We start from the raw sequence: 25,519 nt of genomic DNA, 5'->3' as shown, positions 1-25,519 counted from the left end.
CACAGATGTCCTGGCACCTTAGATTTTACCCTCCATGAACTGCACAACAAGTGTGCTGTCTGTCCCAGCTGTCACTTCTCCCTCACTTCCCTTGCCTGTCATAGGTAACTACAGGTGTCTCTTAAAATTGAGGGTACTTCTGGCTACCTAATACTAAGTAGCTAGAGGTGCCCCCCAAGCATTAGTTAGCTAAAGAAACTTCAGTATTAAGTAGCTAGAGGTGCTGCTGACTGAAGGGAGATCTCGTCAGTGGAATGCAGAGAGCTGGGTGAGTAACCTCTCATATACACTCTCATCAGGACTCTGCATAGGGAAGGAGAGAGGGAGGCACTCGGGGAGGGGAGTGAGCCGCCTTTCCATCATCAGGCGCCTGTAGGCACGTGCCTACAATGCATTATGGTAAATCCGGCCCTGCCTGCTGGGCTGCATTAAAAAAAAAACAAGGAAAGAAGAGTGGACCTGGTCTGCCACTGGAGCAGGTAAAATGCCATATTCCACTGCACTGTCCTACAATTTAGATGGTGACTACAGGGCAGCGCAGGAGAAAGGTCCTGGGATGGGAGGGGATGGGGCACACAGGTCTCCTCACAGTAGCAAGGGTCTCAGGGGCTTATAGCAAGGTCAAAGACAGGCTTGCAAGATAACCTACGATTTCTAAGGTTCATACTGTGCCAAATTGGGGGACCGTTGTTTTAGTGCAAAAATGTCTATATCACATATACTGTATATGGACTGGTAAGCATAAGCAGAAATTACCGTATCCTTTGGTGGTTTCCTCGAATATAGGGATGTGAGGTCTTTCCCAAAAATCTTCAGAGTGTTTGACCAGCGCTTCCTTCACCATCTCGTATCCGCACAGGATAACAAACTTCTGACTTCCTATCTGAATGCTGAATATTGACCCGTATTTCTTAGCAAGCTGCAAACACAACAAACATAGGCTATTATATTTGTCAGCAACAATGGCTTCAAAACAGGAATAAGCATGTTGATGGGGGGTCATCCTTGAGTTATATGATGAGTCAAGCAGCAGTCTGAGGCTGCTGTACAGCTGCCAGGTTATCAGCAGAGGTGGTCATGATAGGTCACTCAGCCGACTCTAATCTAGTGTGTGCATGAGCCTTAAAGGGACCCTGAGCTGTTGCTTAAAAAAGAAAACCAGTCATACCTGGGGCTTCCTCCAGCCCACCATAGCCCGTGAGGTCCCTGCCATCCTCTTGGCCACTTCCGCTGTCCCGCTGGTGGCTCCGGTAACACGCGACTTTGGGTGAAGTCACGCAATCTCACCCCGCTGCTTAACCATCGCATCATCGTGCCGGCCGCTGTAAGAGCCCTGCGCATGCGTGGTTCAATCTTTAGAGAACTGCGCATGCATAGAACTCTTACAGCGGCTGGCGCGATGACGCTATGGCTACGCAGTGGGGGTGAGCATATGCGACTTCACCCTAAGTCGGCGTGTTACCAGAGCCACCAGCGAGACAGCAGAGGGGACCAGGAGCATGCCTAGGGACCTTGCGGGCTACGGTGGGCTGGAGGAAGCCCACCTTGACTCAATCGTTATGATGCGCAGCATTTGTTGCGTACTCTGGTGCAGTGCATGATGCCCCGTATTTGTCACATGTACTGGTGGAACGCATCCAACCAGTGACGTCACCGGAAGTTAGAGGAGGTGAACCCGAAGTGACTAGGATAACGGCCGGGAGGCATGGAGGAACAAGCAAACTATCTGGGGAACGTAATTATGACTATCTTGCCCACTCGCTCTCGTATCCCCTGATGATGGCGGAAAGCCAAAACTAGTCGGGATGAGAGCGGACATAGCCATGCAGAGAGCACAAGTATCCTAATAAGTACCACAAGGGTGGGAAGCACTTGTACCAGAAAGGGTCCTAGTTGGCATAGGACCCTCCAGATGTAACTGGGACCAGTGGTGCTCAAATACCCCTTTTTAAAATTCGAGTTTGGTCGAATTCGAATAGTAAATTATTCGAGGTCAGTCGAATATTCGAGTCGAATAAATTTTACTATTCGATTCGACCTCGGACTTCGAGCTCACTATTCGAGTCGGTATTCGAGCTCATTATTCGAGCTGACTATTCGAATTGGCCTTAAATAGCTTCCCAACACTTGTTTTGAGGGTGAATGATGCAAGAAACATCTTTTTTTCCAAGTAACAACAGCAAGTGATTATGTGGGGATGTTCCTTTAAAAAAAAAAGGTGAAAAGAGAAGTTGTGTCCAGAATTTTGTTCAGTACTGTATATACTTCTTCTTCTTCTTCTTCTTCTTTATCTTCTATATCTTCTTCTTCTTCTTCTATATCTTCTTCTTCTTCTTCTATATTGTCTTCTTCTTCTTCTTCTTCATCTTCTTCTTCTTCATCTTCTTCATCTTCATCTTCTTCTTCATCTTCTTCATCTTCATCTTCTTCATCTTCTTCTTCATCTTCTTCATCTTCATCTTCTTCATCTTCTTCTTCTTCATCTTCTTCATCTTCTTCATCTTCTTCTTCATCTTCATCTTCTTCATCTTCTTCTTCTTCTTCTTCTTCTTCTTCTTCTTCTTCTTCTTCTTCTTCTTCTTCTTCTTCTTCTTCTTCTTCTTCTTCTTCTTCTTCTTCTTCTTCTTCTTCTTCTTCTTCTTCTTCATCTTCTTCTTCTTCTTCTTCTTCTTCATCTTCTTCTTCTTCATCTTCTTCATCTTCATCTTCTTCATCTTCTTCTTCTTCATCTTCTTCATCTTCTTCATCTTCTTCTTCTTCATCTTCTTCATCTTCTTCATCTTCATCTTCTTCATCTTCTTCTTCTTCTTCTTCTTCTTCTTCTTCTTCTTCTTCTTCTTCTTCTTCTTCTTCTTCATCTTCTTCTTCTTCTTCTTCTTCATCTTCTTCTTCTTCATCTTCTTCTTCTTCATCTTCTCCTATATCGTCTTCTTCTTCTTCACTTATTTCTCTTTTCATTTTTTTTTTTTAAAGAAATGCAGCTATTTTTGAGCGTAACAACAAATAGCTGGTGGCGCACGCATGTTGGAAGCGCCATTGTATGTGCTCCCTGGCAGTGGAAACACACAGACAGCAGGAGGTAAATTCAGCAGCAGGAGGAGGAGGATGAGTGTGTGGCAGCATGCAGTCAATGAGGCAGGCAGCGTGACATAATAGCCCTGGTACCTAGCGGTGATACCAGGGCTGTAAATAAACACAACAGGAGGTCCCAGACAGCGGTCGTGCAGCCCACATTGTGTCCAATACACAACTGGGACAACACAGTTTTCAACCCGGGCACCTCAGAAAAATTAAACCTTTTTTTGTAATGGTTTTGTAGTTTTGGTTTTACAACCAATTACACAGATATATAGCTATTTTTTGACGTAATAGCTGGTGGCAGAGTGGCAGCAGAAGGTAAATCTGTGTACCCTGGCAGTGGGAAACACAGACAGACAGCAGCAGCAGCAGGAGGAGGAATGGAGGAGTAATTATGTGAGCAGCTATTGTTTGACGTAATAGCTGGTGGCAGTGTGGCAGCAGAAGGTAATTCTGTGTACCCTGGCAGTGGGAAACACAGACAGACAGCAGCAGCAGGAGTAATGGAGGAGTAGTGTGAGTGTGGCAGCAGGTAGACAGCCTGACATAATAGCCCTGGTACCTAGCGGTGATACCAGGGCTGTAAATAAACACAACAGGAGGTCCCAGACAGCGGTCGTGCAGCCCACATTGTGTCCAATACACAACTGGGACAACACAGTTTTCAACCCGGGCACCTCAGAAAAATTAAACCTTTTTTTGTAATGGTTTTGTAGTTTTGGTTTTACAACCAATTACACAGATATATAGCTATTTTTTGACGTAATAGCTGGTGGCAGAGTGGCAGCAGAAGGTAAATCTGTGTACCCTGGCGGTGGGAAACACAGACAGACAGCAGCAGCAGCAGGAGGAGGAATGGAGGAGTAATTATGTGAGCAGCTATTGTTTGACGTAATAGCTGGTGGCAGTGTGGCAGCAGAAGGTAATTCTGTGTACCCTGGCAGTGGGAAACACAGACAGACAGCAGCAGCAGGAGTAATGGAGGAGTAGTGTGAGCGTGGCAGCAGGTAGACAGCGTGACATAATAGCCCTGGTACCTAGCGGTGATACCAGGCCGTAAATAAACACAACAGGAGGTCCCAGACAGCGGTCGTGCAGCCCACATTGTGTCCAATACACAACTGGGACAACACAGTTTTCAACCCGGGCACCTCAGAAAAATTAAACCTTTTTTTGTAATGGTTTTGTAGTTTTGGTTTTACAACCAATTACACAGATATATAGCTATTTTTTGACGTAATAGCTGGTGGCAGAGTGGCAGCAGAAGGTAAATCTGTGTACCCTGGCAGTGGGAAACACAGACAGACAGCAGCAGCAGGAGTAATGGAGGAGTAGTGTGAGTGTGGCAGCAGGTAGACAGCGTGACATAATAGCCCTGGTACCTAGCGGTGATACCAGGCCGTAAATAAACACAACAGGAGGTCCCAGACAGCGGTCGTGCAGCCCACATTGTGTCCAATACACAACTGGGACAACACAGTTTTCAACCCGGGCACCTCAGAAAAATTAAACCTTTTTTTGTAATGGTTTTGTAGTTTTGGTTTTACAACCAATTACACAGATATATAGCTATTTTTTGACGTAATAGCTGGTGGCAGAGTGGCAGCAGAAGGTAAATCTGTGTACCCTGGCGGTGGGAAACACAGACAGACAGCAGCAGCAGCAGGAGGAGGAATGGAGGAGTAATTATGTGAGCAGCTATTGTTTGACGTAATAGCTGGTGGCAGTGTGGCAGCAGAAGGTAATTCTGTGTACCCTGGCAGTGGGAAACACAGACAGACAGCAGCAGCTGGAGTAATGGAGGAGTAGTGTGAGTGTGGCAGCAGGTAGACAGCGTGACATAATAGCCCTGGTACCTAGCGGTGATACCAGGCCGTAAATAAACACAACAGGAGGTCCCAGACAGCGGTCGTGCAGCCCACATTGTGTCCAATACACAACTGGGACAACACAGTTTTCAACCCGGGCACCTCAGAAAAATTAAACCTTTTTTTTTTTAATGGTTTTTTGGTTTTGTTTGTAAAAGAAATTACACAGATATATAGCTATTGTTTGACGTAATAGCTGGTGGCAGAGTGGCAGCAGAAGGTAAATCTGTGTACCCTGGCGGTGGGAAACACAGACAGACAGCAGCAGCAGCACACAGCAGCCCACTGTAGGTGTAAAATGTGTGGCTGCAGGCGACGTAATAGTCAAAGTGAACCAGGCTGGCTTAGTGAGCAGGAGCCAGGAGGTGGTAAAGGGTGGTAAGGCACATTAACGATGGTTCTTAGCCAGTTCATGTCCCCCTCTCGCCGACAACAGGGGCCAGGAACTCGCCTTCCACCCACGGCTGGTTCATCTTGAGAAACGTCAGTCTGTCCACAGACTTGTGAGACAGACGTGAGCGTTTCTCGGTGACCACGCCACCAGCTGCACTGAAGCAGCGCTCGGACAGCACGCTGGAAGGGGGGCAGGACAGCACTTCCAGGGCGTACTGCGCCAGCTCGCTCCAGATCTCCAGGCGCTTGACCCAATACTCCATGGGATCAACAGGGGCATCGCTGTCAAGCCCGCTGTAGGACCCCATGTAGTCAGCCACCATGCGGGTCAGGCGCTGGCTGTGACCGGAGGAGGATGCTGCTGCATGCACCTCCTCTCTAGTCACTGCTGCCGGAGCCTCTACAGTCCTGTAGAGCTCGTGGCTGAGAGACAGCAGGTCTGTGGGGCGCTTGCTGCTGCTGGATGCAGGCACCTGCTGCTGCCTCTGTGCTGGCTGCTGGACAGTGGGGGTGGAAGGCTGGGGGAAGGCTTCCTCCAAGCGCTCAACAAGGGCCTGCTGCAAGCTCCTTATTTGTTGCGCTGGGTCTCCTCCTGCAGGCGGCAGGAACTGGCTCAACTTCCCCTTGAGGCGTGGGTCCAACATCATGCTGATCCAGATGTCCTCCCTCTGCTTCATCTGGATCACCCTGGGGTCCCTGCGCAGGCACGTCAGCATGTGCGCTGCCATTGGGAAGAGGCGGGCCACGTCTGCTGGCACATCGACGGCAGTGCTGCTGTCCTCATCCTCCTCCTCTGCCTCGTCAGCCTCATCCTCTCTCCACCCCCGCACCAACTCAGCTGCACTGTGCTGCTCCCTCTCATCAGCAGCAAGGTCAGGGACCTCCACCAAGTCCTCCTCCTCCTCCCCCTCAGAGGTGGACTGTGCAGCTGCTTGCCGCTCCTGCTGGTCCAAGGCTGCCGCTCCCTGTTCCAGCAAAGCATCGAGGGCCCTGTTCAGCAGACAAACCAGGGGCACCCACTCGCAGACCATAGCATGGTCCCTGCTCACCATGTTAGTGGCCTGCAGAAAGGGAGCCAGCACTAAGCACACCTGCTGCATGTGCCTCCAGTCATCATCGGGGATGATGGACGGGATGTTGCTGGTCTTGTCCCTTCTCTGAGCGGCGGAAACAGTGGCCAGGGCAAGGTACTGGTTGACAGCGTGCTTCTGTTCAACCAGACGCTCCAACATCGCCAGGGTGGAGTTCCAGCGAGTCGGAACGTCAAGGATCAGCCGATGGCGTGGCAGATCCAGCTCCTTTTGCACGTCTTCCAGGCTCGCACAGGCTGCAGCCGAGCGCCGGAAGTGATGCACAACGTTCCTTGCCGTTTCCAGCAGTTCGCCCATCCCCTGGTAGGTGCGCAAGAACTTTTGCACCACCAGGTTCAGCACGTGGGCAAGACAGGGGATGTGGGTCAGGTTTCCCCTGTCTATTGCGGCAACCAAATTGGCCCCATTGTCGGCCACCACCTTTCCGACTCTGAGGCCTCTGGGGGTCAGCCAAATCCTCTCCTGCTCCTGGAGTTTGGCCAACACATGGGTTGCCGTCAGCTTGGTCTTCCCAAGGCTGACCAAGTGCAGCAGCGCTTGGCAGTGGCGGGCCTTCACGCTGCTGCTGAGGCGGGGGGTTTGGCCAGGTGTGCCGGAGGATGGCAGAGGATCGGAGGAACCTGCTGCAGTTCCCCTGACCCTGCGGGGTGGCACCACCCACTGTGTTGCTGCTGCTGCTGTGCCCGCTGCTGCTCTCCCATCCTCACCCCCTTCCACCAAGCTGACCCAGTGGACAGTGAAGGACAGGTAGCGGCCTGTCCCGAAGCGGCTGCTCCAGGAGTCCATGGTGACGTGGACCCTTTCACCAACCGCGTGCTCCAGCCCTCTCTCCACATTGGCCATCACAAAGCGGTGCAGTGCAGGAATGGCCTTGCGGGAGAAAAAGTGTCTGCTGGGGAGCTGCCAGTCTGGGGCTGCGCAAGCAAGCAGCGCACGAATATCGCTCCCCTCCTGCACGAGCGTGTACGGCAGGAGTTGGGAGCACATGGCCCGTGCCAGCAAGCCGTTCAGCTGCCGCACGCGACGGCTGCTGGGAGGCAGAGCCCTAACCACCCCCTGGAAGGACTCGCTCAAAAGGCTCTGGCGTGGCCTTTTGCTGGCACGGGAATCAGCAGACACAGCGGAGGAGGCCACTGAGGACTGGCTGCCAGAACAGGCCTCAGTGTCGGCGGCAGGAGTTGCAGAGGGGGGAGGAGCAGTGCGTTTCCGCACTCCTGCTGGTGCTGCTGGAGGAGCAGGAGGGCGGGTGGCTGCTGTTGCTGCTGCTGCTGAAGGCTGTGCAGTGATGGGTGTGGTGCCACTGCCAGCACCAGATGCCTTCAGCCTCTGGAACTCCTGATGCTGGTGGAAATGTTTCGCAGCAAGGTGGTTGATGAGCGAGCTGGTGCAGAACTTTAAGGGGTCTGCACCTCTGCTCAACTTCCGCTGACAGTGGTTGCAAGTGGCGTACTTGCTGTACACTGTGGGCATGGTGAAAAAGCGCCAGATTGGTGACAGAAACATCCCCCTACGGCATGGAAGCGCTGCTGCCTGTCTCCCTGTGGTGGTTGGGGGTGGGGCTTGGGGGGCTTGGGTGCGGCTGGTGGTGGTACTGGCAGATGCTGCTGCTGCTGCTGCTGAGCCTGAGACACCAGCAGGCTGTGGGACCTGCCTACTGCTGCTGCCAATGCTTGCAATGATGCGCCTCCTTGCAAGGCCCACAAGAGCATCCTCCTCCTCCTCCTCAGAGCTGCTGAGGACGACATCCCCTGGAGGTGGTGGCACCCAGTCTCTGTCTGTCACCGGGTCATCAACATCCTCCCCCTCCTGAAACATGTCCTGCTGGGATGAGGACCCCCCAAACTCCTCTCCTGATGCATGGATGGGCTGCTTGACTGTCGCCACAGTCTTGCTGTCCAATCCCTCATCCCCCAAAGTGCCCATCAGCATCTCCTCCTCAAGATCGCCAACAACAGCAGACAATTTACTCATGATGCCTGGGGTCAAAAGACTGCTGAATGACAGGTCGGCGAGTGACGGTGAACTGGCCTCCTCCCCAGACCCTGCTGGGCGGCTGCTGCGAACAGGGGTGGTGGTGGTGGTGGTGAGGGTGGAGGCCTCAGATGCAGAGCTGATGGCGGGCTGCTCATCCTCCGTCATGAGTTGCACCACAGTGTCTGCATGCTTTTCCTCAATGGGACGTTTCCGACCCGGCTGGAGGAAAATCGGAGCAGGTGCTACACGCTGCTGCTGCTGTGTCTCTGCAGCGTGAGTTGCAGATGCTCCTGCTGGGCGGCGCCCAAGGCGTCCACGGCCAGTGGCTATGGGAGGAATGTTAGCCACTGACGCTGCTGCTGCTGCTGCGGAACTGTGCATGGTGGCGCGCCCGCGCCCGCGGCTTGCCACAATGCTGCTCCCTCTCCTCCTGATTCCCTTGCTGCCCTTCCCCTTGCCCAAACCGCGCTGGCTGCCACTTCCAGACATCTTCGATGTTTTGGGCGTATAGACAAAAGTTTTTTAAAAGGGCGGGTGAAAAGTGGGGTACTTTAATGGAGTGGGTTGGTGGGTGAGGTGACTGAGTGAGTGTCCCTAGTACAGTAAGTAAGTAGTAACAGTCAGAAAGTACAACTAACTAATTACAATAAGCAATCAGTTATCAGAAGGAAATAGAGTGTGTGTAGTGTGTGTACACAGACAGTGAGTGCACACACGCAGGAGCTAGTAGCCTATGAACAGTGACTGAGTGTCCTAGACTCCTAGTACAGTAAGAGTAACAAGTAGTAACAGTAAGTAACTAACTAATTACAATAATCAATCAGTAATCAGAAGGAAATAGAGTGTGTGTAGTGTGTACTCAGACAGTGAGTGCACACACGCAGGAGCTAGTAGCCTATGAACAGTGACTGAGTGTCCTAGACTCCTAGTACAGTAAGAGTAACAAGTAGTAACAGTAAGTAACTAACTAATTACAATAATCAATCAGTAATCAGAAGGAAATAGAGTGTGTGTAGTGTGTACTCAGACAGTGAGTGCACAGACGCAGGAGCTAGTAGCCTATGAACAGTGACTGAGTGTCCTAGACTCCTAGTACAGTAAGAGTAACAAGTAGTAACAGTAAGTAACTAACTAATTACAATAATCAATCAGTAATCAGAAGGAAATAGAGTGTGTGTAGTGTGTACTCAGACAGTGAGTGCACACACGCAGGAGCTAGTAGCCGATGAACAGTGACTGAGTGTCCTAGACTCCTAGTACAGTAAGAGTAACAAGTAGTAACAGTAAGTAACTAACTAATTACAATAATCAATCAGTAATCAGAAGGAAATAGAGTGTGTGTAGTGTGTACTCAGACAGTGAGTGCACACACGCAGGAGCTAGTAGCCTATGAACAGTGACTGAGTGTCCTAGACTCCTAGTACAGTAAGAGTAACAAGTAGTAACAGTAAGTAACTAACTAATTACAATAAGCAATCAGTAATCAGAAGGAAATAGAGTGTGTGTAGTGTGTACTCAGACAGTGAGTGCACACACGCAGGAGCTAGTAGCCTATGAACAGTGACTGAGTGTCCTAGACTCCTAACTAATTACAATAATCAATCAGTAATCAGAAGGAAATAGAGTGTGTGTAGTGTGTACTCAGACAGTGAGTGCACACACGCAGGAGCTAGTAGCCTATGAACAGTGACTGAGTGTCCTAGACTCCTAGTACAGTAAGAGTAACAAGTAGTAACAGTAAGTAACTAACTAATTACAATAATCAATCAGTAATCAGAAGGAAATAGAGTGTGTGTAGTGTGTACTCAGACAGTGAGTGCACACACGCAGGAGCTAGTAGCCTATGAACAGTGACTGAGTGTCCTAGACTCCTAGTACAGTAAGAGTAACAAGTAGTAACAGTAAGTAACTAACTAATTACAATAATCAATCAGTAATCAGAAGGAAATAGAGTGTGTGTAGTGTGTACTCAGACACTGAGTGCACACACGCAGGAGCTAGTAGCCGATGAACAGTGACTGAGTGTCCTAGACTCCTAGTACAGTAAGAGTAACAAGTAGTAACAGTAAGTAACTAACTAATTACAATAATCAATCACTAATCAGAAGGAAATAGAGTGTGTGTAGTGTGTACTCAGACAGTGAGTGCACACACGCAGGAGCTAGTAGCCTATGAACAGTGACTGAGTGTCCTAGACTCCTAGTACACTAAGAGTAACAAGTAGTAACAGTAAGTAACTAACTAATTACAATAATCAATCAGTAATCAGAAGGAAATAGAGTGTGTGTAGTGTGTAATCAGACACTGAGTGCACACACGCAGGAGCTAGTAGCCGATGAACAGTGACTGAGTGTCCTAGACTCCTAGTACAGTAAGAGTAACAAGTAGTAACAGTAAGTAACTAACTAATTACAATAATCAATCACTAATCAGAAGGAAATAGAGTGTGTGTGTACAAGACTGTGAGTGCACACACGCAGGAGCTAGTAGCCTTAGCCTTAGCCTATGAACAGTGACAGTGAGTGTCCTAGGCTAGCCTAACTACAATACTAAATACAGAATCAATCAGTAGTAAAGGACAGCAGCAGAAATACTGGTATAGATGAGAGAAATATACTAACAGAGGACAGGAGAGAACAGCTGCCCACACAGGCAGGCCCTGAGGCCTAAAGCTGTGTAAGCCTGCAGCAGCTGTGTCTCTGTCTATGTAACACAAAAGCTACTAACTAAAATACAATGTCTATCTAACTAACAACAATATAGGTGTATATAGGAGGTGTATGTGAGCAAAAACGCTAGGTAAATGACCACAATAGAGCTCTTGCTAAGCCAAAGCACAAAGGAGCAACTCTCTCTCTGTACAAGTCTCAGGCAAGCACGGAGAAACCTAACATGGCGGCCGCTATTTATAGGGTAGGGGCTGGCCAGGGTCCCCCTCTGTGATTGGCTGCCGTCAGAGGGCCTGGGAGCCCTCTGATTGGCTCTAAGGACATCAATCTGGGCTATGACGCTATTCGAGCTCGGTACCGAGCTCGAATAGCGCCGTTTTGCTCGAATAGCTCGAATAGTGAATGGGCTATTCGAGTGTACTCGAATACCCCATTCGAATAGCTCTAGCTATTCGGAGCTCGAATACCGAGCTCGAATAGCTGAGAAAGAGCTCGAATATTCGAGCTACTCGAATATTCGAGCTCTGCTGAGCACCACTAACTGGGACTTGCTATATACTGGCGGTTGCTTTTATGAAATGAGTGACTGAGTGCACCCCTCTTTATTTCTTGGTTCACTGAGTTTGCACTAACAGGTTTGGCAACCAGCAAGAGGGATCTCTGGAGGTGGAATGCATCTATCTTGTGCCTGAAAGTACTATCATCTAGGGCTGTAGCATATTATATGAAGCCCCAGGTAAGTCCAGTTTTCTTTTTTAAGCGACAGCTCAGAGTCCCTTTACGTCTGGCGGTTAAGGCTAGAGTTTAAACAGGGTCGAACCTTTATAGTACTGAAACACCTTTTTCCAGAGCTACAGTGGGTTACGAAGTTGGAGCAACCTTGTTAATTTTCATGCTTTTCCTGTATAAAACGTTGGTTGTTACAAAAACAAAAATGTCAGTTAAATATATCATATAGGAGACACACACAGTGATATTTGAGAAGTGAAATGAAGTGTATTGGATTTACATAAAGTGCGCAATAATTGTTTAAACAAAATTAGGCAGGTGCATAAATTTGTCATTTGTCATTTTATTGATTCCAAAACCTTTAGAACTAATTACTGGAACTCATATTGGCTTGGTAAGCTTCGTGACCCCTGAACGACCTACACACACAGGTGAATCCAATTATGAGAAAGAGGGTCAGTTGCAAGTTTCCCTCCTCTTTTAAGTTTCTCCAAAGAGTAGCAACATGGGGGTCTCAAAACAACTCTCAAATGACCTGAAGATAAAGATTGTTCATCATAATGGTTTAGGGGAAGGATAAAGAAGGCTGTCTCAGAGATTTCAGCTTTCTGTTTCCACAGTTAGGAACATACTGAGGAAATGGAAGTCCACAGCCTCAGTTCAAGTTAAAGCTTGAAGTGGCAGACCAAGAAAAAACTTGGATAGACAGAAGCGACGAATGGTGAGAACAGTCAAAGTCAACCCATAGACCAGCACAAAAGACCTACAACAACATCTTGCTGCAGATGGAGTCACTGTGCATCGTTCAACCATTCCGCGCACTTTACACAAGGAGATGCTGTATGCGAGAGTGATGCAGAGGAAGCCTTTTCTCCGCCCACAGCACAAACAGAGCCACTTAAGGTATGCTAAAGCACATTTGGACATGTCAGCTTCATTTTGGAATAAGGTGGTGTGGACTGATGAAACTAAAATTGAGTTATTTGGGCATAACTAGGGGAGTTATTCATGGAGGAAAAACAACTCAGCATTCCAAGAAAAACACCTGCTACCTACAGTAAAATATGGTGATGGTTCCATCATGCTATGGTGCTGTGTGGCCAGTGAAGGGACTGGGAATCTTGTCAAAGTTGAGGGACACATGGATTCGACTCAGTATCAGCAGATTCTGGAGACCAATGTCCAGGAATCAGTGACAAAGCTGAAGCTGCCCCAGGGCTGGATCTTTCAACAAGACAACAACCCTAAACACTGCTTAAAATCCACTAAGGCATTTAAGAAGAGGAACAAGTACAACGTTCTCTCAGTCTCCAGACCTAAATATAATTGAAAATCTGTGGTGTGAGTAAAGAGAGCTGTTTATGCTCGGAAGCCATCAAACCTGAATGAACTACAGATGTTTTGTAAAGAGGAATGGTCCAAAATATCTTCAACCAGAATCCAAACTCTCTGGAACAATCGGTGTCAGCACACAGAGAGAATCTGATTATTGGTGATCTGCAGTATCACCAAGAATATAGATATAGTACTAACTTCTGGAGACCTATATATATATTGTGAGTGTTTGGTGTAACAGTATGACTTTGAGTAAACCACCTGATGTGCAGGTGGTCCTGGGCAGTATGGGCAATACTGCTCTTCGAGAGTACAGAAACCTTCCAGCAGCCTGAGACTCTCCAAGGGGTGGAGTCAGGCTGGAGGTAGGAAGGACCAGTGAGTGAGTGACACCTGAAGGTGGATGTCATAACTGATCTGGAGACTATCTCTTAAAGGAGAGAGATAGCTCTCGAGGTCGGGCAAGCCAGGTCAGCAACACACGGACAGACAAAGTACAAAGACAGAAGGCTGATTCGGTATCCAAGACAGGCAGGGTTGGCAACGGAATATCAGATGTGCGTGGTACCGAATCACAGAGCAGAGGGATAGTCAGGAAAGCAATAGGTCATAACAGATATCAAACAATGCCTAGTCTTGGGTGTGAGGTCCGTGGTCTCTACACCCTGGAACTAGTCTGATGTATAACAGAATGATAACACAAGTTCCCTAGTCTTGGGTGTGAGGTCCGTGGTCTCTACACCCTGGAACTAGTCTGATGTATAACAGAATGATAACACAAGTTCCCTAGTCTTGGGTGTGAGGTCCGTGGTCTCTACACCCTGGAACTAGTCTGAAGTATAACAGAATGAATACACAAGTAATCTGGCTCAGTGTGAATTCCCAGGTCCTCCTGGTTTAAACACACTGTTGGATCTGACTAAGGTCTGAGTGCTTCCACGCAGTGGTGCTCAGCAGAGCTCGAATATTCGAGTAGCTCGAATATTCGAGCTCTTTTTCAGCTATTCGAGCTCGGTATTCGAGCTCCGAATAGCTGCAGCTATTCGAATGGGCTATTCGAGTAAACACGAATAGCCCATTCACTATTCGAGCTATTCGAGCAAACGGCGCTATTCGAGCTCGAATACCGAGCTCGAATAGCGTCATAGCCCAGATTGATGTCCTTAGAGCCAATCAGAGGGCTCCCAGGCCCTCTGACGGCAGCCAATCACAGAGGGGGACCCTGGCCAGCCCCTACCCTATAAATAGCGGCCGCCATGTTCCGTTTCTCCGTCCTTGCCTGAGACTTGCATAGAGAGAGAGTTGCTCCTTTGTGCTTTGGCTTAGCAAGAGCTCTATTGTGGTCATTTACCTAGCGTTTTTGCTCACATACACCTCCTATACACACCTATATTGTTGTTAGTTAGATAGACATTGTATTTTAGTTAGTAGCTTTTGTGTTACATAGAGACAGGCCAGCTGCTGCTGCAGGCTTACAGCTTTAGGCCTCAGGGCCTGCCTGTGTGGGCAGCTGTCCTCCTGTCCTCTGTTAGTTTATTTCTCATTAGTAATAGACAGTATTAGACAGTATTAGATAGTATTAGACAGTATTTCTGCTGTCCTTTACTACTTAGTGATTGTATTTTGTATTGTAGTTATATACTGTAACTGTACTAGGACACTCACTGACTGTCACTGTTCATAGGCTAGCTCCTGCGTGTGCTTGCACTCACTGTCTGTGTACACACACTCTATTTCCTTCTGAATAGTTATATACTGTAACTGTACTAGGACACTCACTGTCACTGTTCATAGGCTACTAGCTCCTGCGTGTGTGTGTGCACTCGCTGTCTGTGTACTGTACACACACTCTATTTCCTTCTGAATAGTTATATACTGTAACTGTACTAGGACACTCACTGACTGTCACTGTTCATAGGCTAGCTCCTGCATGTGCTTGCACTCACTGTCTGTGTACACACACTCTATTTCCTTCTGAATAGTTATATACTGTAACTGTACTAGGACACTCACTGTCACTGTTCATAGGCTACTAGCTCCTGCGTGTGTGTGTGCACTCACTGTCTGTGTACTGTACACACACTCTATTTCCTTCTGAATAGTTATATACTGTAACTGTACTAGGACACTCACTGACTGTCACTGTTCATAGGCTAGCTCCTGCGTGTGCGTGCACTCACTGTCTGTGTACTGTACACACACTCTATTTCCTTCTGAATAGTTATATACTGTAACTGTACTAGGACACTCACTGACTGTCACTGTTCATAGGCTACTAGCTCCTGCGTGTGCGTGCACTCACTCACTGTCTGTGTACTGTACACACACTCTATTTCCTTCTGAAAAGTTATATACTGTAACTGTACTAGGACACTCACTGACTGTCACTGTTCATAGGCTAGCTCCTGCGTGTGCGTGCACTCACTCACTGTCTGTGTACTGTACACACACTCTATTTCCTTCTGAATAGTTATATACTGTAACTGTACTAGGACACTCACTGACTGTCACTGTTCATAGGCTAGCTCCTGCATGTGCTTGCACTCACTGTCTGTGTACACACACTCTATTTCCTTCTGAATAGTTATATACTGTAACTGTACTAGGACACTCACTGTCACTGTTCATAGGCTACTAGCTCCTGCGTGTGTGTGTGCACTCACTGTCTGTGTACTGTACACACACTCTATTTCCTTCTGAATAGTTATATACTGCAACTGTACTAGGACACTCACTGACTGTCACTGTTCATAGGCTAGCTCCTGCGTGTGCGTGCACTCACTGTCTGTGTACTGTACACACACTCTATTTCCTTCTGAATAGTTATATACTGTAACTGTACTAGGACACTCACTGTCACTGTTCATAGGCTACTAGCTCCTGCGTGTGTGTGTGCACTCACTGTCTGTGTACTGTACACACACTCTATTTCCTTCTGATTACTGATTGATTATTGTAAATGTTACTTCCTGACAGTTACTACTTACTTACTGTAGTAGGGACACTCACTCAGTCACTGTTCATAGGCTAGCTCCTGCACGTGTGTGCGCGTGCGTGCACTCACTGTCTGTAGTGTACACACACTCTATTTCCTTGTAATTACTACTGATTATTGTAACTTCTAGTTTTACTTCCTGACTGTTACTACTTACTTACTGTACTAGGGACACTCACTCACTCTCTGTTCATAGGCCAGCTCCTGCGCGTGTTTGCGCGTGCGTGCACTCACTGTCTGTAGTGTACACACACTCTATTTCCTTGTGATTACTACTGATTATTGTAACTGCTAGTTGTACTTCCTGACTATTACTACTTACTTACTGTACTAGGGAGTCGGGACACTCACTCAGTCACCTCACCCACCAACCCACTCCATTAAAGTACCCCACTTTTCACCCGCCCTTTTCAAAAACTTTTGTGTTTACGCCCAAAACATCGAAGATGTCTGGAAGTGGCAGCCAGCGTGGTTTGGGCAAGGGGAAGGGCAGCAAGGGAATCAGGAGGAGAGGGAGCAGCATTGTGGCAAGCCGCGGGCGCGGCCGCGCCACCATGCACAGTTCCGCAGCAGCAGCAGCAGCGTCAGTGGCTAACATTCCTCCCATAGCCACTGGCCGTGGACGCCTTGGGCGCCGCCCAGCAGGAGCATCTGCAACTCACGCTGCAGAGACACAGCAGCAGCAGCAGCGTGTAGCACCTGCTCCGATTTTCCTCCAGCCGGGTCGGAAACGTCCCATTGAGGAAAAGGATGCAGACACTGTGGTGCAACTGATGACGGAGGATGAGCAGCCCGCCATCAGCTCTGCATCCGAGGCCTCCACCCTCACCACCACCACCACCACCCCTGTTCGCAGCAGCCGCCCAGCAGGGCCTAGGGAGGAGGCCAGTTCACCGTCAGTCGCCGACCTGTCACTCAGCACTCTTTTGACCCCAGGCATGATGCGTCAATTGTCTGCTGTTGTTGGCGATTTGGAGGAGAAGATGCTGATGGGCACTTTGGGGGATGAGGGATTGGACAGCAAGACTGTGGCGACAGTCAAGCAGCCCATCCATGCATCAGGAGAGGAGTTTGGGGGGTCATCATCCCAGCAGGACATGTTTCAGGAGGGGGAGGATGATGATGACACGGTGACAGACAGAGACTGGGTGCCACCACCTCCAGGGGATGTCGTCCTCAGCAGCTCTGAGGAGGAGGAGGATGCGCTTGTGGGCCTTGCAAGGAGGCGCATCATTGCAAGCATTGGCAGCAGTAGGCAGGTCCCACAGCCTGCTGGTGTCTCAGGCTCAGCAGCAGCAGCAGCAGCATCTGCCAGTACCACCACCAGCCGCACCCAAGCCCCCCCCCAACCACCACAGGGAGACAGGCAGCAGCGGTTCCATGCGTAGGGGGTCGTTTTTGTCACCAATCTGGCGTTTTTTCACAATGCCCACAGTGTACAGCAAGTACGCCACTTGCAACCACTGTCAGCGGAAGTTGAGCAGAGGTGCAGACCCCTTAAAGTTCAGCACCAGCTCGCTCATCAACCACCTTGCTGCGAAACATTTCCACCAGCATGAGGAGTTCCAGAGGCTGAAGGCATCTGGTGCTGGCAGTGGCACCACACCCATCACTGCACAGCCTTCAGCAGCAGCAGCAGCAGCAACAGCAGCCACCCGCCCTCCTGCTCCTCCAGCAGCACCAGCAGGAGTGCGGAAACGCACTGCTCCTCCCCCCTCTGCAACTCCTGCCGCCGACACTGAGGCCTGTTCTGGCAGCCAGTCCTCAGTGGCCTCCTCTGCTGTGTCTGCTGATTCCCGTGCCAGCAAAAGGCCACGCCAGAGCCTTTTGAGCGAGTCCTTCCAGGGGGTGGTTAGGGCTCTGCCTCCCAGCAGCCGTCGCGTGCGGCAGCTGAACGGCTTGCTGGCACGGGCCATGTGCTCCCAACTCCTGCCGTACACGCTTGTGCAGGAGGGGAGCGACATGCGTGCGCTGCTTGCTTGTGCAGCCCCAGACTGGCAGCTCCCCAGCAGACACTTCTTCGCCCGCAAGGCCATTCCTGCACTGCACCGCTTTGTGATGGCCAATGTGGAGCGAGGGCTGGAGCACGCGGTTGGTGAAAGGGTCCACGTCACCATGGACTCCTGGAGCAGTCGCTTCGGGACAGGCCGCTACCTGTCTTTCACTGTCCACTGGGTCAGCTTGGTGGAAGGGGGTGAGGATGGGAGAGCAGCAGCGGGCACAGCAGCAGCAACACAGTGGGTGGTGCCCCCCCCCCCCCCCCGCAGGGTCAGGGGAACTGCAGCAGGTTCCTCCGATCCTCTGCCATCCTCCGGCACACCTGGCCAAACCCCCCGCCTCAGCAGCAGCATGAAGGCCCGCCACTGCCAAGCGCTGCTGCACTTGGTCAGCCTTGGGAAGACCAAGCTGACGGCAACCCATGTGTTGGCCAAACTCCAGGAGCAGGAGAGGATTTGGCTGACCCCCAGAGGCCTCAGAGTCGGAGAGGTGGTGGCCGACAATGGGGCCAATCTGGTTGCCGCAATAGACAGGGGAAACCTGACCCACATCCCCTGTCTTGCCCACGTGCTGAACCTGGTGGTGCAAAAGTTCTTGCGCACCTACCAGGGGATGGGCGAACTGCTGGAAACGGCAAGGAACGTTGTGCGTCACTTCCGGCGCTCGGCTGCAGCCTGTGCGAGCCTGGAAGACGTGCAAAAGGAGCTGGAGCTGCCACGCCATCGGCTGATCCTTGACGTTCCGACTCGCTGGAACTCCACCCTGGCGATGTTGGAGCGTCTGGTTGAACAGAAGCACGCTGTCAACCAGTACCTTGCCCTGGCCACTGTTTCCGCCGCTCGGAGAAGGGACAAGACCAGCAACATCCCGTCCATCGTCCCCGATGATGACTGGAGGCACATGCAGCAGGTGTGCTTAGTGCTGGCTCCCTTTCTGCAGGCCACTAACATGGTGAGCAGGGACCATGCTATGGTCTGCGAGTGGGTGCCCCTGGTTTGTCTGCTGAACAGGGCCCTCGATGCTTTGCTGGAACAGGGAGCGGCAGCCTTGGACCAGCAGGAGCGGCAAGCAGCTGCACAGTCCACCTCTGAGGGGGAGGAGGAGGAGGACTTGGTGGAGGTCCCTGACCTTGCTGCTGATGAGGGGGATCAGCACAGCGCAGCTGAGTTGGTGCGGGGGTGGAGAGAGGATGAGGCGGCAGAGGAGGAGGATGAGGAGGACAGCACTGCCGTCGATGTGCCAGCACACGTGGCCCGCCTCTTCCCAATGGCAGCGCACATGCTGGCGTGCCTGCGCAAGGACCCCAGGGTGATCCAGATGAAGTAGAGGGAGGACATCTGGATCAGCATGATGTTGGACCCACGCCTCAAAGGGAAGTTGAGCCAGTTCCTGCCGCCTGCAGGAGGAGACCCAGCGCAACAAATAAGGAGCTTGCAGCAGGCCCTTGTTGAGCGCTTGGAGGAAGCCTTCCCCCAGCCTTCCACCCCCACTGTCCAGCAGCCAGCACAGAGGCAGCAGCAGGCATCCAGCAGCAAGCGCCCCACAGACCTGCTGTCTCTCAGCCACGAGCTCTACAGGACTGTAGAGGCTCCGGCAGCAGTGACTAGAGAGGAGGTGCATGATGCAGCAGCATCCTCCTCCGGTCACAGCCAGCGCCTGACCCGCATGGTGGCTGACTACATGGGGTCCTGCAGCGGGCTTGACAGCGATGCCCCTGTTGATCCCATGGAGTATTGGGTCAAGCGCCTGGAGATCTGGAGTGAGCTGGCGCAGTATGCCCTGGAGGTGCTGTCCTGCCCCCCTTCCAGCGTGCTGTCCGAGCGCTGCTTCAGTGCAGCTGGTGGCGTGGTCACCGAGAAACGCTCACGTCTGTCTCACAAGTCTGTGGACAGACTGACGTTTCTCAAGATGAACCAGGCGTGGGTGGAAGGCGAGTTCCTGGCCCCTGTTGTCGGCGAGAGGGGGACATGAACTGGCTAAGAACCATCGTTAATGTGCCTTACCACCCTTTACCACCTCCTGGCTCCTGCTCACTAAGCCAGCCTGGTTCAGTTTGACTATTACGTCGCCTGCAGCCACACATTTTACACCTACAGTGGGCTGCTGTGTACTGCCCTTCTGCTGTCTGTCTGTGTTTCCCACTGCCAGGGTACACAGAATTACATTCTGCTGCCACTCTGCCACCAGCTATTACGTCAAACAATAGCTATATATCTGTGTAATTGGTTGTACAAACAAAACCAAAAAACCATTAAAAAAAAAAAAAGGTTTAATTTTTCTGAGGTGCCCGGGTTGAAAACTGTGTTGTCCCAGTTGTGTATTGGACACGATGTGGGCTGCACGACCGCTGTCTGTGACCTCCTGTTGTGTTTATTTACAGCCTTGTTATCACCGCTAGGTACCAGGGCTATTATGTCACGCTGCCTGCCTGCTGCCACACTCACACTACTCCTCCATTCCTCCTGCTGCTGCTGTCTGTCTGTGTTTCCCACTGCCAGGGTACACAGAATTACCCTCTGCTGCCACACTGCCACCAGCTATTACGTCAAACAATAGCTGCTCACATTACTCCTCCATTCCTCCTGCTACTGCTGCTGTCTGTCTGTGTTTCCCACTGCCAGGGTACACAGAATTACATTCTGCTGCCACTCTGCCACCAGCTATTACGTCAAACAATAGCTATATATCTGTGTAATTGGTTGTACAAACAAAACCAAAAAAACATTTAAAAAAAAAAAAAAGGTTTAATTTTTCTGAGGTGCCCGGGTTGAAAACTGTGTTGTCCCAGTTGTGTATTGGACACGATGTGGGCTGCACGACCGCTGTCTGGGACCTCCTGCCTGCTGTGTTTATTTACAGCCCTGGTATCACCGCTAGGTACCAGGGCTATTATGTCACGCTGCCTGCCTCATTGACTGCCTGCTGCCACACACTCATCCTCCTCCTCCTGCTGCTGAATTTACCTCCTGCTGTCTGTGTGTTTCCACTGCCAGGGAGCACATACAATGGCGCTTCCAACATGCGTGCGCCACCAGCTATTTGTTACGCTCAAAAATAGCTGCATTTCTTTAAAAAAAAAATTGAAAAGAGAAATAAGTGAAGAAGAAGACGATATAGAAGAAGATGAAGAAGATGAAGAAGAAGAAGATGAAGAAGAAGAAGATGAAGAAGAAGAAGAAGAAGAAGAAGGAGAAGAAGAAGAAGATGAAGAAGAAGAAAATGAAGAAGAAGATGAAGAAGAAGAAGATGAAGAAGAAGAAGAAGAAGGAGAAGAAGAAGAAGATGAAGAAGATGAAGAAGATGAAGAAGTAGATGAAGAAGATGAAGAAGAAGAAGATGAAGAAGATGAAGAAGATGAAGAAGAAGATGAAGAAGAAGAAGATGAAGAAGAAGAAGATGAAGAAGATGAAGAAGATGAAGAAGAAGAAGATGAAGAAGAAGAAGAAGAAGATGATGATGAAGAAGATGAAGAAGATGATGATGAAGAAGATGAAGAAGATGAAGAAGAAGAAGATGAAGAAGAAGAAGAAAAAGAAGAAGAAGACAATATAGAAGAAGAAGAAGATATAGAAGAAGAAGATATAGAAGAAGAAGATATAGAAGAAGAAGATATAGAAGAAGAAGAAGATAGAAGATAAAGAAGAAGAAGAAGAAGAAGAAGAAGAAGTATATACAGTACTGAACAAAATTCTGGACACAACTTCTCTTTTCACCTTTTTTTTTTTTAAAGGAACATCCCCACATAATCACTTGCTGTTGTTACTTGGAAAAAAGATGTTTCTTGCATCATTCACCCTCAAAACAAGTGTTGGAAGCTATTTAAGGCCAATTCGAATAGTCAGCTCGAATAATGAGCTCGAATACCGACTCGAATAGTGAGCTCGAAGTCCGAGGTCGAATCGAATAGTAAAAATTATTCGACTCGAATATTCGACTGACCTCGAATAATTTACTATTCGAATTCGACCAAACTCGAATTTTAAAAAGGGGTATTTGAGCACCACTGCTTCCACGTAGTGTTTGCAACGGCAGACAACTTGTGAGTAGCCAACAGTAGCCATATATAGAGCAGCGCTCTCTGGCGCCACCCCTAAGTGATGGACCAATGGTTACCAGCTCTGAGGTCAGCTGACCAGCCTGGTCAGCTGATCTCCCCTTGGCCATCATAAGAGTTCTGTCTCTCAGCGTGTGCGCGCGTATTCCTGAATCTGTGTGAACTAACAGACCCAGCCACACCAGATGCACGCTGTTGCGTGCAAACCGCCGCTCTGGACGCGGAACCAGCCGCCTTGCTGTCAGCACACGCGGCGGCTTTTCCGCGTTCTCTCACACTCTCATTGGAACCTACAGGAAGCGTTTAGAGGCTGTAATTTCTGCAAAAGGAGGATCTACTAAATATTGATTTCATTTTTTTTTTTGTGGTGCCCAAATTTATGCACCTATCTAATTTTGTTTAAACAATTATTGTACACTTTCTGTAAATCCAATAAACTTGATTTCACTTCTCAAATATCACTGTATGTGTCTCCTATATGAAATATATAAATATTATTTAACTGACATTTTTTATCGTAACAACCAACGATTTATACAGAAAAATCATGAAAATGAACAAGGTTGCCCAAACTTTCGCACCCCCCTGTGTATGTAAACATGTAATCATCTGTCTTAATGTGTCTGCTCAACGATTTTGCTACCTGCATAGATATGCAGGATAGGGTATTGTCTGATCCTGTTTTTCTAGTCTGACACCGTTCCACTCTGATGATATTAGACCCAAACACAACTCCCTAAGCCTACAAATCCTTAAGCAAGCTCATTTTTTCTAGGATAGATCATAATGGTACATGCTAGGCTGCCGTCAGCATGTAGTGCTGGTGGTGGACCAGCGGTTAAGAGAGCTGACTACCAACCACTCAGACCTGGGTTCAATTCCTGGCCAAGACCTGGGTTCAATTCCAGGCCAAGGTATGTAAGCTGGCTTTTAAAAGCCTAAAAATCTTTAAGCAAGCTCATTTTTCTCCAGGATAGATCATAATGGTACATGCTAGGCTGCCTTCAGCATGTAGTGCTGGTAGTGGACCAGCGGTTAAGAGTGTTGACTACCAAGCACTCAGACCTGGGTTCAATTCCTGGCCAAGGTATGTAAGCTGGCTTTTAAAAGCCTACAAATCTTTAAGCAAGCTCATTTTTCTCTAGGATAGATCATAATGGTACATGCTAAGCTGCCTTCAGCATGTAGTGCTTGTGGTGGACCAGTGGTTAAGAGAGCTGACTACCAAGCACTCAGACCTGGGTTCAATTCCCAGCCAAGGTACGTAAGCTGGCTTTTAAAAGCCTACAATTCCCTGGAAGATGAGACCCTCCTCCCTCCGGAAAGTAATAAAAAGCCTAACTAAACTCTCCCTAGCAGAGTCTGTCAGCAGCTGTCCCTTAACTAATTAGTGCAGGCAGACTAGTGAGTAAAACGGCACAAGGACCTTGCCTTTTATAAGGGGGGTTGGGCTCCAGGAGTGAGTGCAGTCTGATTGGCAACAATGTGCCTGCTGACTGTGATGTAGAGGGTCAAAGTTCTGCTCAATAGAGTATTATGGGGCGAATCGAACTTCCGGAAAAGTTCGCCTGCTCTTGGCGAAAGCGAACCACCGAAGGTTCGCCTGGAACCGTTCGCCGGTGAACCGTTTGCGACATCTCTAGTGAGCGGCTTGAATGGCGACAGCGATGATTCTGTGCGGCAAGACATTGGTAAGTCCAATTTTTGGTACCAGCAGTCTCTGGGTCCTTATAGGACCAGAGACTGCTGGTAACCAAAATGGTTAATGCATGAACCTCAAGAACACAAAACATTACCTAACCACTTTTAGTGCACACCTTGCCTGTCACTTGAAAGCCAGCCGACTGGGCCAATCAACGTGCTAGGATCACGTACTAGAAAGCCACTGGACCTGTAAGGGCTCAGGGCGGGATGAGTTGAGTGTCTGTTAGGCCTGGTTCACATTAGCATTTTTCTGTGGACCTGAAGCGGAACGTATACTGTACAAACGGAACGGATGCAAAAGGATCCAATGTTAACCTATTGGACCATTCACATGCGTCTGTTGGTACAGATCCGTTGCATACCGAAAAAATGCTGCAGGCCCTAATTTTATGGACTGTTCTGTGCAGTGGAACAGAACGGAAAAAATGCTGTACATTGAGGGCAATGGGAAACAGAACGTTTCTTCACACTAGTGAAGAAAAGGACCATTCAGAGGGCATCCACGGGTGTGGGGGGATGTGGGGACATGCACCTGAGCGGTGGGAGGGTGAGGGAGGGTGCAGCAGCTGGGCAGGTGGGTGAGCGAGGGTGAACCAGGCCTAAATACCCATTGAAAAGCCAGCGGTAGAGGGTTTCATGTTCTTCCTCATCATGACTAGTCACATGATGTGCTGTGTAGTCACAGCAGAAGAAGAGGAAGCCTCTACCGCAGACTTCAATAGACCTTTAGGTACCTTTTCAAAGCATGTGGTTGAGGGAGGGCTCCCTCTGGCCCAAGGGCCCCGGTAGAGTTACAACCTCTGCACCCCATATTGCTATGCCACTGCTCACATAACAACTGCCACCATCAATGTTTCCCCATGTAACAAGTGTTGGCATTAGGTTTACTCCATTAAATAATTGCATCACTCCCAAATATAGCAAGTTCTTCTATCACTATTCTGGTTCCAGTGATCAGTTGTGACATAGCCAAGCACTGTACCTCCATCAAGCTCTTGTATGGTCTATTCATGTTCAGCAGATGCATGTTTCCAATGATAGGCAAAGGTTTTGGTCCCGGTGGATAGTTGTGTGTAGGACTTTGTTTGGAGCCCTGGAAAAGTTTCACCAGAAGCCCACAGAACAGAACCAACAGAAGAATGGAGACTGGATCGGAGAAAAACATAATTGCAGAATTCCTAGAATGACAAAGAGGAAGAGGTAAGTCATTTGTTAATGAGTTTTGAAAGACCAGACAACAAATATGGACAAAGGACCGAAAACAAGCCTGTGGTGACGTATTTCAAAGCAACAGCAAGAGCATAGAGCTATAATTACAAAAGTAGGACGCTCATACCAACCAACTGGTTCTAAAGGTGTCCATACATTACTTGATTTGCAACATCTATATCTGACAGGTATAGTCCTGCTTCTTCATGCAATAAAAAAGGAGCATATAACAGTATTAGGTCAGGGATGCACCAGGCGCCTCTGTACTTGTATCCACCCCTGGTGAGGGGTATAACCCCTTTCTTCCTATCTACAGAGAATGACTTCTTAATCCTGAGTGGGGACAGGTCTAATCCCCTCACCTGCCTATACAGTGGTTGCCTATGAGGTAACCCTGGTTTGTGAGTATACTTTTGTACTCT

General features: G+C 49.1%; 1 protein-coding gene across 1 annotated transcript in view; it reads right to left on the bottom strand.

Annotated features, from left to right (window-relative positions):
* LOC137571253 (cytochrome P450 2K6-like) overlaps window positions 1-25,053 on the bottom strand; it is a 108,161-nt gene extending 83,108 nt beyond the window's left edge. Inside the window, exons 1-2 of the mRNA XM_068280129.1 lie at window positions 24,871-25,053; window positions 757-919 (exon numbers count right to left, since the gene is read on the bottom strand). Coding sequence (XP_068136230.1) covers window positions 757-919; window positions 24,871-25,053 — 346 coding nt within the window. The remainder of the gene's footprint in view (window positions 1-756; window positions 920-24,870) is intronic.
* Between the last annotated feature and the right edge of the window lie 466 nt (window positions 25,054-25,519).

Source organism: Hyperolius riggenbachi, chromosome 4 (assembly GCF_040937935.1).
Source record: "Hyperolius riggenbachi isolate aHypRig1 chromosome 4, aHypRig1.pri, whole genome shotgun sequence".
Taxonomy (NCBI): domain Eukaryota; kingdom Metazoa; phylum Chordata; class Amphibia; order Anura; family Hyperoliidae; genus Hyperolius; species Hyperolius riggenbachi.
The sequence above is the reverse complement of the archived record's forward strand: the minus strand, read 5'-3'. Positions and strand labels throughout refer to the sequence as shown.